This window comes from Centroberyx gerrardi, chromosome 23 (genome assembly GCF_048128805.1).
Source record: "Centroberyx gerrardi isolate f3 chromosome 23, fCenGer3.hap1.cur.20231027, whole genome shotgun sequence".
Taxonomy (NCBI): Eukaryota; Metazoa; Chordata; class Actinopteri; order Beryciformes; family Berycidae; genus Centroberyx; species Centroberyx gerrardi.
In genome coordinates, this window is record NC_136019.1 from 9,035,876 (window position 1) to 9,051,517 (window position 15,642).

The 15,642-nt window shown below is 44.3% G+C and overlaps 1 protein-coding gene across 2 annotated transcripts in view; it reads left to right on the forward strand.

Annotated features, from left to right (window-relative positions):
* The window catches only part of acin1b (apoptotic chromatin condensation inducer 1b), a 28,215-nt gene that overhangs the window by 8,760 nt on the left and 3,813 nt on the right, over nucleotides 1-15,642 (forward strand). The window contains exons 7-13 of one of the 2 annotated variants that reach the window (XM_071909095.2): nucleotides 3,854-3,974; nucleotides 9,016-9,061; nucleotides 10,773-10,930; nucleotides 11,838-11,990; nucleotides 12,411-12,582; nucleotides 12,858-13,003; nucleotides 14,997-15,104. In XM_071909095.2, coding sequence (XP_071765196.2) covers nucleotides 3,854-3,974; nucleotides 9,016-9,061; nucleotides 10,773-10,930; nucleotides 11,838-11,990; nucleotides 12,411-12,582; nucleotides 12,858-13,003; nucleotides 14,997-15,104 — 904 coding nt within the window. The remainder of the gene's footprint in view (nucleotides 1-3,853; nucleotides 3,975-9,015; nucleotides 9,062-10,772; nucleotides 10,931-11,837; nucleotides 11,991-12,410; nucleotides 12,583-12,857; nucleotides 13,004-14,996; nucleotides 15,105-15,642) is intronic. The other variant, XM_071909096.2, reaches the window with a different exon arrangement.

A 15,642-nucleotide genomic window follows, 5' to 3' on the forward strand; every position in this document is an offset into this window, starting at 1 on the left:
CACAGAGAATCAAATACGGGGTGTATTTTTTTTTTTAAAGAATAGGATGACATCTTTATTGTTTGTCCATCAGGGCTCAAACACGGCCATGCTGTACATGCATCCTGTTGTCTAGAGCAGATAAGACTGTATTTTGGGTTTGTGTGGCTGTAGATGTTAATGATCTGGCTGTTGTCAAGGGAGATCATTAAAGCAGACATCTGTTAGCCGCCCAGTCTGTGTGAATGGGCCCTTATGGTGTGACATAATTCTCCCAACTGGCACCAGCGCTCACACTCTCCTCTCCTGGGAGCCGACTACATGCCGCGTTTGATCGTGATAATGCTTTGGTTCTGTTTATATGGCCGGTGTTAGTTTCTTAAGACTTGATTTGGGCCGGATTTGGATCAGTTTGTTGACCTGCCAGGAATGTGAACCGGCGCCTCTGGTAACACCACAGGTCTGGTCACTTTTTGTCTGTCAGATTTTAGAGAAGTTCAACCAGAAGAAATGTCATCAGTTGTTTGCCATGATGTCACTGATCCCTTGTCTGTTTTACAGATTGTAATATTGTTGCTCAGGCACAAGCTGGCTTTGACCTATTTCAGCGAGCTGCACCTCAGTGTGTTACCTCATTCCAGCGCAGTCCAAGAATTGGTATAGATGCAGAGATGTTTGAAATAAAAGAGGCCTCTCTTTGAAACACAGAGACACAGACTTTTACTCACTCACTCACTCACTCACTCACTCACTCACTCACTCACTCACACACACACACTCTCTCTCTCTCTTAATGATCATTACATTATCTTGGTCAGGCTTTTCCTCCACTCCTGTTCCTCGGGGGGTTATATTTCTAGTCGACATCTGCCCCCTTTATGGGCCCCTGTCATTCTGCAGGTGTGTCTGCGGTCTTGCCCCTGAGCCACACACACACACACACACTCATCCACATCTACACCTAGTACAAAGGAGGAGATTCTGTGTGGCATGGAGGAGGGGTAAATGTCGTCCCCCTGCCAACCCTCCTGCCAGTGACTAATCTCGAGAGAAGAGGTAGAAGGGGCTCTCCTTACCCTCTGGGTAGATTGCCGTAGTGCGGGGACTAATGTTACAATCCCTCCTCTTAAAGACGCAAAACTGAACATCGCCAATGGCCGTGCTGCATGTCAGTCAGAGAGAAGAAAGCGGAGGATTGACTGTCTGACCTGTCGGTGTGAGACTTTGTGTGAGTAATTAGCAAACTGAAGAGGCATCCTTACAATTACTTTGCATCACTCTTGAAAGCAAGTGGGGGGGAATGGCTTGTATTGTCTGTTCGGTGCAAAATGACATTGGCTGCATTCGGTGACTTGGATATTGTTGGGTGTAGGTGACTCAGGGTGTGAACCAGGATGACTTTACAGGGGGTCAAACTGGCCGCCTACTACTTTTCTAGAGGGTCAGTGCTTTGTCTGGGCGGGTCAACGGAAAGCAAGGATCCCGAGACGGTCAAATGCACTAATATGTTGCTAAGTGATACTGTATTGCACTCATAATTAATTAAGGAATTTACTACAGTACCTGATGAAGACGCTACTTTTGAACTAGAGAGAAAACACCATGTTGGCTGCGCCTTGCACTGTCTGATGCAGATACCGATATTGGTACCTTGAATTCAATACCAAACAATACTTTCTTTTTTTTTTATAATGTGTATAAATGAAAGCAGTTTGTCTTTTGTTTGCTTCTACAAATGAATGCATGTGAAACGTGTTCCTTAGGAAGTGTAAGTTTATTATGTCATTCCCATCCCTGTATTTACCGATACACAGGATTTGAGGTGTGCTGTGGTGGAGTGAAGGATGCTTGAGGAGACGGGCCTCCCACCTACAGGGTGCTGCCTGGGTGGCTGTGTCATCACATGGAGAGAGCGGAGGAGGTTCGGCTGCTGCTGGCAGCAGGGGCTGAAATATAATGATCACATTTCCCTGGTTTGCTCTGTCTTAGATAACACACAGATAAAATAAACGAAAACAAAATGCGGGGAAGTGTCGTGCTAAGTGAGGTTTGACTTACATGAACGTCTGCAGTAATAAGGTTGTGTTAACTAGATAGCGTGGCCGTTGTCGGCTGTGTTTGAGCGCATTGCCTTTCGCTTTTTATTTTGTTATAAAATATAATCTCATCTTCATCCAATTCTCTTCCTGCGTTGCCGAAATCTCTCTCTGCGGCAGAATGTGCACCGAAGTAGAGCTTGTTCTTTTGAGTTGGGTTGTAGTGGGTTGTGTGTGCACTTAAATACACCATTTTGCACAAACCAGAAACACAAACTGTATTGGCGTTTCTGTCGCCAGTGATTTTTGGAGGGGGTCAAGTGGATGCACTGGCCAACTTTCAGAGGGACGCTTTATATTTAAGGGTGTCGTTGGCGTAATGGCCCAGCCTAGATCAGACCCTGGTGGCTTTTCAAGAGCATCTGTGTGTGGTCTTGTTGGAGTCAGCTGTGAGTGTGTGTCTTGGACTATGAGTTAGTTTGAGGAGTATTTGTGACCCTGGGTGTCAGTTGGCTGGTGAGTTATTTATAGCGGTGCTGACCCAGATCACTGGCCTCAAGCACCCTTCCTCTGACTCTTCCTACGTTTCCTCTGTCTTGTGCTACACATCGTTTTATCTCTTCGGTGCTCTCTACTGCTTTCTACACTCTGACCCTCGCGTTGCCTCGTCTCTAGAGTTGACCTTGGAGGCACTCGTGCTTTTATTTGTCTCTTGAGTAGGATTGACTTTGTCTGAAGCAGTGATACATGTCAAGCAACACAGATTTTTGTTTGTTTCTGACGCTTTATATTCATCTCTCAGGGTTCAACATAAAGAATTTTTTCTACTTGCCCAGTCGGACTCGGACCAGTCGGTCAGAGTTTGACTCGTCCCTAGTATATTTTCCCGGACCCAGTAGCCAAACATGATGGTAACCACTTTTTCATAAATGTAAGTAACTTATTACTATGAAAGGTGTGATAATGACAGTTCATAATATCAGCATAACAGCAAACCATGACTGAAAAGTCCAAAATAAATGTGATTTTTATGATTTTTAACAACTCCCAAATCCCCAGGTATAAATTGTCACTTATTGTATTAATGGATGAGGCCTCATAACCAACTGATAGAAACTTTAATGTAAATGTAATCAACATGTTAAAAATAAAATAAAAGCCAGAAGGGAAACTCATGAGGCTGGTAAGTCTCTCCATTCGTCCATCTTCCCAACACATTAATCGGATCTGATGAGAGGCTGTCAGCTACCTGCTTTTCCAACACACAGACTAGGTGCTGCCAGCTCTTGTCGTTGACATCGAGGGTGTGTTTGTGGTAATTGTGGGTGCCTTTTAAAAAAATGAGCCAGCTCGATCTGTCTGACTCATATATCGCTGACAAATGGTTCAAGCGGTACAGGAGTTTGAAGTACCTGCTGCCATGTACACACCGCAGACCTCTGAATAACTCTGAGGTGGCGTCCAGGTTGATTGTCTAGTGAAAGCACAACAGAGAGAGGCAAAGATAACAGACTTATCACCAGGTGAGAAATGGTGAGACCAGAAACTCTCTCTGATGAATCAACTGTTCCAAGTCGGTGTCTCACTGATCCTGGGCCATCAGGCGGTCCTTATCATCGAACCTGGTCTCTCCCACCCATCCATCTCCTCTCTACCTTCTCTGCTTACCATTTCTTTCCCACGCAACTCATCCTATCTTCTGTCTGGTATTCTATCATGTTTTTCCCCCTCTCTCTCCCACCCATCCCACCTGCCCCACCTTTCCTCCATCCGTCTGTCCCCTAACTCCTCTGCGCTCGCCCTTCTCCCCTCACCCCAAACTTCTCTTCTCCGTTCAGGGAGGTGTCGGAGCCCAGCGCGGCCGCCGTGACAGAGGTGGACCCAGATTCGGAGAGCTCCATGGCCCAGCAGCCGGCCTCCGAGGCCGAGCCAGAGAACAGTGAGGGCCGCCTGGAGGAGGTAAGGTCACTGAGAGGGTGGGGGGCGCCTGGGTCTTTGCTCTGTCGCCCACTAAGTTACCTCTTCATTCACATACAAGCATGCATAGTCAGCATCACAATTAGGGAACGTCGCTCAAAGCCAACACAACCCCAAACGGCTCAAGAGTTACTTTTGCTTCTGGCACCTGTGGAGATGTTTAACATTCTTACGATGATAATAATACTGTATACAGTGGATATTTCTCAATTCTTTTATCCTATTAGAGGCTCAACAGATTATCCAGTTTGAGGTTTGTAACAAACGCCTTGTAGGTGAACCAGCAGGGGTTGAGTTGGAGTTGGGTCCTGCGGTAAAAGGGAATGAACTAACTAACCCCTTCCATCTGAGTTCAGTACAACTAATTTCTCATAGATAGCTCATTGATTTAGATGATCTCTCACACACACACACACACACACTCTTTGCGTGTCCGGTCCCTGGAGAGGTTTGTTAAGAGATGTTGCTGCGGGAATGCAAGTGGGGATGGTAATAGTGTGTGAAATTAGACATCCATGCCACACAGGCTGCATGCTCCTCATATCACTGTTTTCATGTGTGTGTATGTGTGTGAGAGAGAGAAAGAAAGAGAGAGAACAAAAAAAGACATTGAGCTTAGAGTCTTTATGTAGCTTAACAATGCGAACACCAGTAGTTATTCATTAATTTCAGTCATTTACTGTATACAAACAAGCATTTGTTCCCCACCTACATATATTCACATTCACAACCTCATCATACCACAGAATGTCGTTGCTAAAGCTCAGTAGTGACTTAAAACTGAACTGAGCAAATTGTTGCTTTCATTTAAGCTATTTTTGGTCAGGTATCGCCTTCTCCCTTCACAACTTTCTGCGTCAGGACAGCTGTTGAATTCAGTTGAAGAGCAGCGTCAGAAGATGCCCACAAGCATTATTACATTTTAGGCATAGAGCCGACTCTCTTATCCAGAGTACTTATGTATACTTGTTTACTGGGGTGCTCTTTTATGTATTTGAGGTTATTTTGGCTATTCTCAGTATTTTAGATTATTGATGTTATTCTTAAAGTATGCATGCTTTCAAAGCCGTCTCTGCAGTGTGTGTGTGTGTGTGTGTGTGTGTGTGTGTGTGTGTGTGTCTGTTGGTTTTGTGTCCCCTTCGGGTTTGCATGAGTAATGGACCCTGACAGTGTGTGTAAAGATGCATCAGGGCTTGTTTCTGCTGTTCCTTTCACCCTGTGCTCATTCTCTCTGCTCTCTCGCTCGCTCCCTCTCTCTCTCTTTCTCTCTCTCTTGCTCTCTCTCTCTCGCTCTCTCGCTGTCTTCCCCTCCCCTCTATGTCCCTCACTTTCTCTGTCCATCTTTTGCCTGTGTATCCCATCATGAACGCTCTCTCTCTCACTATATATATTTATGGTGTGATTGCTGTTTAAAACCCCATTGATTGCTTTGTTATGAAGGTGCCCATGCCTCTTCCATTGCCCCTAATGGTACCTGCTGCGTACTACTACTACTACTACTACTACCACCACCACCACCAACACCACCACCTCCTCCACTCCTCCTCCTACTCCTCCTACAACTCCTGTCCCGCTATGCCCAAGCGCCTCGGTGGTACCTGAATTAGGCCCAGAGTCTGCAACCCCATGGCACTGAGTAAAGCCCCAGCCTGAGCCTGAGCCTGAGCCTGCAAGGCCTCCCCAGTAGCCCTCCAGTGAAGCGCTGAGCCAGCAGGAACTGGAGCTCGCATCAGACCACCACCGACAGCAGTGGCAGCCATGGTAACTGCAGCAGCACGGTTGCCATAGTAACCAGCCCCGGGGGTTTGAAAGCCTGCTCGCTGAACTGAACCGGACTGGACTGTACTGCACTGCACTGCGTGGTGGTGATGATAGAGTGAGGGAAAGTGGGGGTGGTGTAGCTATCTGTATCACCTCCCCCCTCCCCGCCTCTCCCATCTGCCATTTTGTGGACAAGCTCAGTCTACAAGCATCGTCATCGTCTTCACAGGGAGAAAGAGCTGCGGTCGACTTAATTCGCCCCAGCCTCCGAGAGAAACATGTGGCTTGTAAAGTCAAACTACAAGTTTTCTGACCCTGAGTCATGTCCGCCCTGCCTTCTGCTACAACCTCCAACAGCCAGTTACAACTGCCTCACTCAGAGAATCTACAAAACTCAACGAGGAAGAGACTGTGAGCTTGTTCCTGTACCTGCAAGCTCTCTGTTGGAAGGTGGATCCATCTCAGAACAAAGGACTAAAGCTGTTCCTGTTATTTACCTCTACCTCTGATCCCACACTGCCCCCTGCTTGTGGGGTGGAGTAATGGCAGTCTGCCCTGGACTGAGAACCCCTGAGCTAAACCCATACAGTGATCAGGGCTTGATCATTTATAAGGACATTATTTTGAGTTTTAAGCTTTCAATCAAGCTCCAGTGGAGTAACTGAAATAATTTTGTTGAACCTGATTTTTGTGGGACTATTTGTTTGAATGGAAAGCCATTTGTCTGCACTTTGTGGATAAGACCTGTGTGTGATATGACGACGAGGAACTCATTCAAACATTTGTCATGCTTTCATTGGTTGAGCTTTCAAGGCTAGCAGACGTCCACTGCCTTGACAGGCTGGCCAACCTCAGTAGAGACTTCCACTATTCAACCGTGCAAGTAAAATCTCACCTCTCTCGGTGTGGTAACTTAACTGAATTGAAGAGAACTGTTCCTTTGGATATTAAGAGACTTTCAAAGGACATAATACCAGAGTCATTTCATCCGCCACACATGATGTAGCATGAGCTTATGTGGATACATTGTGACATTCATCATCCACACTTGGACCAACAGTGCTTGATATACTGAACAAATCATCAGCTCCCCTTCCCCCTGGCCATACTGTCAATGAGCAAGTGTGACTCACCGGATGTTTCACCGGAAAACGCCGATTTCTACTTCTCTGGACCTGCTGGACAGAGAACTGCAGTTGTTTTTATGTATTTATTTTTACATCCATCCCTTCACTACACCCACAGCTTGGTCCTTGCATCCCGAACGATTGCCTTCTGTGTTCCCTGTGAGTGCAAAGGCAGTCATGCTGGAAAATACACACAAGATGACATCCATCAGTCCCCTAGTTTTGAACACCACCCTGGATTGTAATTGGACAAAGAAATACAAACTCTGTGGATTATTTTCCCACCTTTATTCCCATTCAAAGACTTAAACCAGACCTTTGTCCTGCACTGCAAGGTGGAGAACAGTTTGGCGAATGGTCCGGCTATGCAAGCCCAATAAACTACTAAAGACAGCAACTCAAATCCCTTGGACAACAAACTGCCATCTCATCGGACAAACTACTGTCACATCAGTTTAAATGTGACATCACAGACAGTTCATCATGACATTTCATAATGCCTCGAGAGTCTCAAAGGCTTAATGGACAGATCATTGGAGAACTCGTTGTGACATCAGAGACAATAGATTTGAGCATCACAAACTGGATATCTTTTTTTTTTATTATTTAAAACTTTTCAGTTCTACTTCACAAATCTACCCATTTGCTGTCATGGACCCTAACAAAGTATATCTCACCCCCCACCCCAATTCATCACAAGGCAAACTCAATGCCAAAAGACTTAAATGTGACTCTCTGATCAATCAAGAAAAGTCTTCCCCTGCCCCCTTCAAGAAAAAAGTCCAATCCAATGATCAGTTCCTGTCTGCTGGCTAATCTGCACACTCAAATCGAGCCCTGCCCTCACTCCTCTGCCTTCTCTGATTGGATCCTTGTTGCCTAGATACAGTACACACTGCCGTGCGGTTGGGCCATAGTCGAGCCAGTAAGGAATCGGGTGTCAATGGTACCAGGAAATGACTTGTCATTATTCCTCTTTTGAGATGTATTCATTTTTAAAGGAATAACTGTAAAAAAAAAACTTAAAAAAAAACATTTTTCTTCTCTCCAGATCTTTTTGGTCATAAATGAGAGGACTGAATTCTTTCTCTATTTGAAACATAGTCCAAACTTTTGAACTGTCACGACGAGTACTGCAGTTTGAATTTGATATTTTCTTTAACTGATGATCATACCTTTGAACATACACTGTGGATCTACAGATGTGTCTTGTTAAATATGGCAAATCTAGGTGAATTTCAGCTGCAGTATCGCTAGAGTCCTGCTGAGATGTCTTTGGTTCGGACCGACAGATTCTCCAGCACTCGGTTCTCCACCTCTGCTCCATAGAACTCCATCAACACACACAATATTCAACACTGTTGGTCTGATGTGGAGGCAGATCTGTTCTAACAGGCAGACATACACTGACAAGGGACAGCATTTGCATACAATCAAGACTCAACTATATGCCATTTATTTGATGCTTTAAGCTGGAGCATTTTAGAGCACCATGGCAGTGTTAACACTACACAGAACCAATGTAGAATATTAGAGCTGTCTACACAGGATCAATACACTAGTATCACATTGTATTTCTTCATTTTGGAAAGTGACAGGATCCACTCACACACACTGAAAGACACTCTTCTAGTCCTTTTTTTTTCACCAGACAGTCCCCCCTTGGGAAAACTGTTCTCAATGTCCTCTAATGGCTGGTAGCACATTAAAACACGACCCCATTTGAGTTTCACACAGGCCTGCTGATGTCTTAATGCACATCATGTACTTGGTTTGTCCTTAGAACCTACCCCCACTCTCTGTAAGTGCACAGACACACAGACACACACACACAGAGAAAGAGAGAGACAGAGCAGTAGCTTAATGATTTATCTCAGTGTCTTTGAGCAGAGGTGGAAGGCGGAAATCTGTCTGGAGTGTCTCTCTGTATCGACCAAGCCTCCCCGCTCTTAATGTGGTAAAATTGGAGCCTCCAGGCCTGTGTTACTTTGCCCCCCCCCACCTCCCCTCCTCCTCCACTTTTCCTGTCTCACCTCCTCTCTGTAGTTGCCTGTTGGGTCTGGACTCTCGTTCTCATCTCGCCCCACACCCCTGGGGTTTCTGTATGTTCTCTTTCTGTCTCCCTCTCTTTCCAGAGCACAACTCCTAAGGCTTTTGCTGCTCGCAAGATCTCCTTGACCAGTGAGTATACCAGTTACATGTTTACCTGACTCCTGGATCTCCCTGCTTGGGGACTGTTAAAGACAGTAACGGGAACGAAAAGGAAATACCTTACCCGTTGTGGGGAATTAAAAAAATTTTTTGCAGCTGCAGCGATCCCTCACTATTATCATTAAATTCAAAACCAGCTGAAAATGTTACGTCAAAGAGCAGCTCAGGCTTAAAAGTAGTTAAATGTGACTGTGTGCAGCATTGGAAACCTGAGAGCGGTATGACTGTCACGCTGAATATGCAAGAGTTCAGGATGGAGGCAGAGTGCTATGAATTCTGCATGACCGCCACAGGCAGAGCTTAACCCTGATTATATTGCGCTTTCATTTGATTTAAAGTAGTGGTTTTTATTTGTGTTATATTGTTTTTATTTCAAGTTTTAATATGTGAATGAACTATGGAACCAAGTTTCAGCTTAGTAATAGGCCCAAACCATAGGCTTGCCTTAAATCTGGAAGGCAAATCCCAATCAAAAAGCAAGTTTAGACGTGGCCATGGTAATTTACTTTAATCATGCCCCTTGTCAGGATCCAGCATTAAGAATTTCTTCGACTAGGGAATTGTTTTTTTTTACTTTTTCACTTTTCATACATTTAAGTAATTTATCAGTGCAAAATGTAGGAAGAGTTCTTAATATACACAGCAAAATGACAACTAAATAGTAAATAATTATTTGCGAATACATTTGAAGGGTATGGTTCTTAACAATTCTGTAAAATTCCAAGCATAAAGTTGCCGTTTTTGCACTTATTGTATCCCAGATGAGCCATTACAACCAACTGATAGAAGCTTTTCTATAAATATAACCAACAGTTACATAAAAAAAACACATAAAACATAGAGGACATTCATGAGGCTGGTAAATCTCTCCATTTATCCATCTTGCCAGTACATTAACGCGACCTGATGAGAAGTTGTAGGGGGTTGCATGGTTGGAGTGAGTGAAACTACCGTGACTTTAAAAACTCCACCTATGTTACTTAAAATGATGGATTAGATTCGTCAATGCAGCAGTATGTCTCTGCCAGCTGATTTTAATGGATTTTTGAAAAAGGTGGGAGCCTATGACTTCCGGCAGGTAAGGCAAACCTGCACTAGATGGGAAGAAGTAGCTTCTGACTATGGCTGGGCGATAATTCAGTATTATCATACATCGTCTTTAAACACCGTGATATCATCGTAAAATCATGACCAATTCTGTTGTCTCAATGATCCCAAACATATACACTCAACAATATGACATCTGCCATATTTTAGGGAGTATTATTTGAGTTGCATAGTTTTGTTTAGAGATCACTCTTGTCATTACCATGCAATTCATTGTAATAAACATCAGTTGGTTTATTTAACGTGGTTTCACATACGTAAGCACATATTGTGATATTTATCAATATCGGAAAAACGTCCCTATAATTACTGTGATATACAATTTCTTCCATATCGCCCATCCCTATGGTAAATACAATGGCGGGTTTAGACTTATGGGCATTAATTGCAATAGGAAAAAAAATAGAATTACACTGGTGTTATCCTTTAAGTAATAGTTTCTGCCTTGGGGCTATGAGTATGCAACGACTTGTCATTCTAGTTCCGTTTAGCGGTATAGAGCACATCATTAATCCAGGACTACATTTTCTCTCTTCTTCTCACTGATGAGTGACTTTGCCTTGACTCCTCCCAGCAGGCAGCAAGACGTCTCCCACCAGCTCAGAAGGAGGCGCAGGAGGAGCAGGAGAGTCCGAGGCGGGCGTCGCAGCAGGGAGGAAGAGGCGTTGGGGCTCCAGCACGGCAGTCACCGCCAAGAAACCATCCATCAGCATCACCACGGACTCACTGAAGGTACTGAGACGTCACAGAGACCGGGGCAGGGTGCGGGTGCAGGTCTGGAAAGTCTGGGAAAAGTGTGGAAAATGAATTTGATTATTTCCAGAGCTTGAATAGTTTTGGAATTGCCCAAAAGCTCTGGAAAATTATGGTTGGGGAAAAAAGCTGTTCAGCTGATATTTTGTGCCGAATAATTAAATTTGACTATTTTCATGGCAAGAAATTCCAAAACATTCCCCAAAATGTGCAGCAAAGCAAAGCAGCCCTTTGCTGCCATTCGTTCTTCTAGTATGAAAAACAACTTTCACAGACTTGAAAATTGCCCGAGTTAGATAATCCATCACAATAAACATGAGTGTTGAGTGTTTTCATATCAGTGCATTCCATACAGCATGCATTGCAAAATGATTAGGGGAAATGTAAACTAGACGTTGACAGAAGTAAATGGGCTATAACTCAAAGTGACACCTGCAAATGTGTTTCCACAGGCGAGGGACTGAACCACTTGACTATCTCTGTTCAGGTCCCAATACACGTATGATTACATATTTCCTCTAGCTGCAAACCCGCTGTCATTTCAATTATTAGGATGTTTGGTGTGGGGAAGAATAATCTTCAGCTATACGGTGTAATGGCTGAGTTGGTTTGGAAGATGTGTGGAGTTGTTGAACTGGAGAATGTGTCCAGCCACAAGGAAGCTGTGGCGCATCATTAACAGATGCAGAGGAGACTGTGTTGCTCTAAGCCACCAGATGCACTTCAAAGAAACTTACCCTGCCTGTTCATTCCTCTGCTCACTGTTCTTCATCTGCCCCTCCTCTTCGTCCCTGCTGTCGTCATTTTCCTCTCCCTCTCTCCTCCCTCTCTCCTTTGCTCTCCTCCGTCCTCTCCTGTGTGTCTCTGTCCTCCTGCTGTCCTCCAGTCTTTGATCCCAGACATCAAGGTGACCCAGGAGGCGGTGGTGGAGCTGCACCCAGAGGAGCTGCAGCTGTCTGGGGACGAGGAGGGCCAGGGTCTGGACAGCAGCCGGGGCGACCAGGACAAAGGCCTCAAGATCAGACGCACAGTCACACAGGTGAGGAGAGTGCATAATGTCGCTTTCAGATGAAAACGTAAATCCAAACAAGCTTTTGACTCAATTTTGAGTCTGCTAATCACCAGTAAAACCACAATATCACAACTTTGGAAACAAGCTGTTAAACTGGAGTTACGAGCACTGTGCTGTGTGGAGAATGAAAGTTTGAATCAGCCAAGATTTGCACATCTTTTTTTATTTTTATTTTTTTTATGACATTCATGCACACACTAACAGAAACACTAACTAAAGTTGAGGTGCATCTTTATGCATCTGAGAGAGATCTGTTTTTTTTCCTTCAGCAAACGGCCATTATGATCGATAGCCAAACTTGTGATATGCTGATTTATTTCCTTACTGTTGATCGGCGTGTGTGTTGAACTGTCCCACCATTCCTATCCTCCTGTAACCTCTCTCTAGGTTGTCCCAGGTGACAGCCAGGAAAATGGACAGGGAAATGAGGAGGAAGAGGAGGAGAAAATGGAGAGAGAAAAACAACGTAGGACTTCAAAGGACAAGAGGAAGAACAGCCACTCTGAGGAGACTGTGGAAACACAGACCTCTGTCATGCACGACACGGAGGCAAAGAAAGGTAAACTGCCTCACTGAATAGAAGATGAGAAGCTTGTGGGTTATTGGGTATAAATCTCCTCCTCAATGGCATAAACACCGTTAGTGCTAATTCTCATCTCCAGAGGCTTCTGGGTAAACGTACGATACCATCTCAATTACCTCTTTTCTCTTCGCCACCTTCTGTTCTTGCTTCAATCATCGCTCTCGCTGTCCTTCATTTGTCCCTCTCTCCCTCATCCATCCCTCTCTCTCTCCCTGTTTTTCCATCCATCCCGCCCTCTCTGTTTCCCACAGTGACCCCCAGTGACAGTCTGGTGCGTCGCTCCATCAGCCAGCAGAAGTCTGGCGTGTCCGTCACCATCGACGACCCCGTCCGCACAGCCAGGCAGCCCTCGCCGCCTCGGGGAAAACTCTCCAATATCGTCCATGTCACCAACCTGGTGAGTTTAACTCCGGGGCATTTCCTCTTTGTGTGTGTGTGTGTGTGTGTGCAGAGTAGACATAATAAGGGCCTTTCCGCTGTGTACAGTAGGCAGAAAGTAGAGTGGAAAACCAACACTCATCACCAGCCGGTAAATGTTGGTAAATGTTACCTGGCAACTTCTAAATTTGTCATTTCCACCAGTAACTTGGCAAGTTATTTTTAAAGTCTGCGGAAGGTGTGTTGTGTTCCACCACCTATTTTAGCTGGTAAAATTCACTCACTTGCCATTATGGCGTATGGGGCAAACATTTAGTTTCCCATCCTGCATAACAATACATGTTATGACATTTTTTTGCCCTGTATATTACAGCTTTCCCACTGACTATGAGGGGGAAAGGGTGATAGGCAAAATTACTATGAAGGTGTAATGTTAAATATGCAAGAGTTCAGGATGGAGCTTTGATTCTATGGATTCTAGAGGCATTGCTTAAAAGGATACTTTATTGGAGGATTAAAGGTTAAAGGATTTAGCTGGATATTGTTACTTGTGGGATACAGTTTTTATATTTGTCATTCAGTTTGTTTAAAATAGCTTGACAGCATTGCCAGCGTTCTACATGGGATACGGCTAGCTGCAATTTTACTTTAATTTTCTTTTTTATGACCTGCCCTGTCATTTAAATGAAGGGTGCTGACGATGCCAACAGCAATTTTAGTGCAACCTAAAGACAAAATGTAGAAGCTTTTTCCTTTTAAAGTATCTAAAGCAGAAAAATATAATTGACTTTTATACATCTTTATCAAAGTATCCCTTTAACATTCAATATACTCCTCTTACATTTTGAATATCATTTGTGTCAGTGTTATTATACATCAGGTAATTTCAGCCGAGGCATCTGATTGGTCAAAGACGTGTTCCAACTGCGGTGGTTACCAGGGAGCTAGTTAGCGATCTTATTTGTTTTCTCCTTTTTTTTTATTCTTGTGTGCTTTGGCATACACTTTTACCTTGGCAAACACTTTGCAGGACAGTATACATGCGTTGGTAACTGTTGTATAGAAGCCATTGCACCTTTATAGATAATCTTTACTGTGATTATGGGTATTTTGGTGATGCCACTGGTAACCACGTCGCCGTCATACCCATAATCACAGCAACGAACACCCACCTGGGTATTATTGCTATAGTCAAGCATCACCTTAAGCTGGGGGCACATTACATGACTGAACAGACTGTGAAAAGATGAGACATTACACACTTAATGACTGGCATTCGCAGATTCTTTTCAAATTGCGTCATGGAGGCAAGAGACGAGGTTAAGACTGGGATCACACACTACCCAAGATCTAATGCCACCCAACCCCCCTAATCTCAGAAAAACACGAGCTCTGGAACTACTCTAACACAGAAGAACCAAAACAAAAATCGAGGTGGAGCATTTTTCTCTCCACATTTTTCTCCCCTGATCTCACGCTCAGCTGTTATTGGCTATTACCTGTCTCCATTCTGATTTGAGTTGTTGACCAGCTCACACTGCAGGAGCATGTCAACACTTGTGCAGATTCGAGTCGTAAAACTCAAACATGTTTGACATAAATCTGATGGTGCCAACTGGATTCAGAAGGCTAGAGATTAAAGTCCTTAACCCTCACACACAACAAGTCATCCCCAAATCACAGAGAGCACAAAGCACAGACTTGGCCCGATCTTGAAAATCAGTCTTGATAGACAAATCGTGCCTATCATTGGCCTAAAAGTCATACAGTGTGTGCCCAGCTTTACATGAGCATGCCTTCTACTCAGACTTAAAATTGTTTTTGACCTGGGACGTCCTGGTGGCTCAGTGGTCTAAGGTGCATACCATGTAACCTCAACATCCTGGGTTTAAGTCCGGCCTAGGACCAGTGTCGCCCGTCATCCCCCTCTCTTTCATGTCTCTCTACACTTTCATCTGTCTAGTAAAGGCAAAAAACAGTCTAATATTCCGTTTTACTGTGATGTCCCCTAGGTACGACCCTTCACCCTGGGCCAGCTGAAAGAGCTGCTGAACCGGACGGGCAGTGTGGTGGAGGACGGCTTCTGGATCGACAAGATCAAGTCTCACTGCTTCGTCACAGTGAGTCCCTCTCTCTACTCCTCATTTCACCTCTTGTTGAGCTGGAAGTGCTAACCAGCCGTCATGGATCCTGCTGTTGCTCTGCAGCTACCGAAACCGGCCCGTTTGAAGCTTGGTGCTTTTTTGCCAAAAGTTGAACTATTTTTACCCATTAGTGTTTGGTGTTCTGAGTGCTTGAAAACATGCTAAACTCTCAGCACGAAGGACCTGAGGGAGTAATGGAGTATTGTGAGTGGTAGACCTTTACACTAGACCTAGCTTCCTGCTATTCTTCTGAAGCGTGTTGCTGAAAGTATGTAGAAAAGGAAGCTTAATAAATGATGTTGCAGGAAGACTTACTTGAGCTCAGACATTGATAAAAGCATTGATGTGATTATTATCTGTCTCTATCGCAGTTGTATTTATCTCTCTGTCTTTTTATATCCATCTCCATCTATCTAGCTCCATCCATTTCCATCTGTACCCATATCGATCTCTGTTTTTTGCATTATTTGAGATTTTTGGACACAGTTCCCTGTCATTTCTCATTAGACATAAC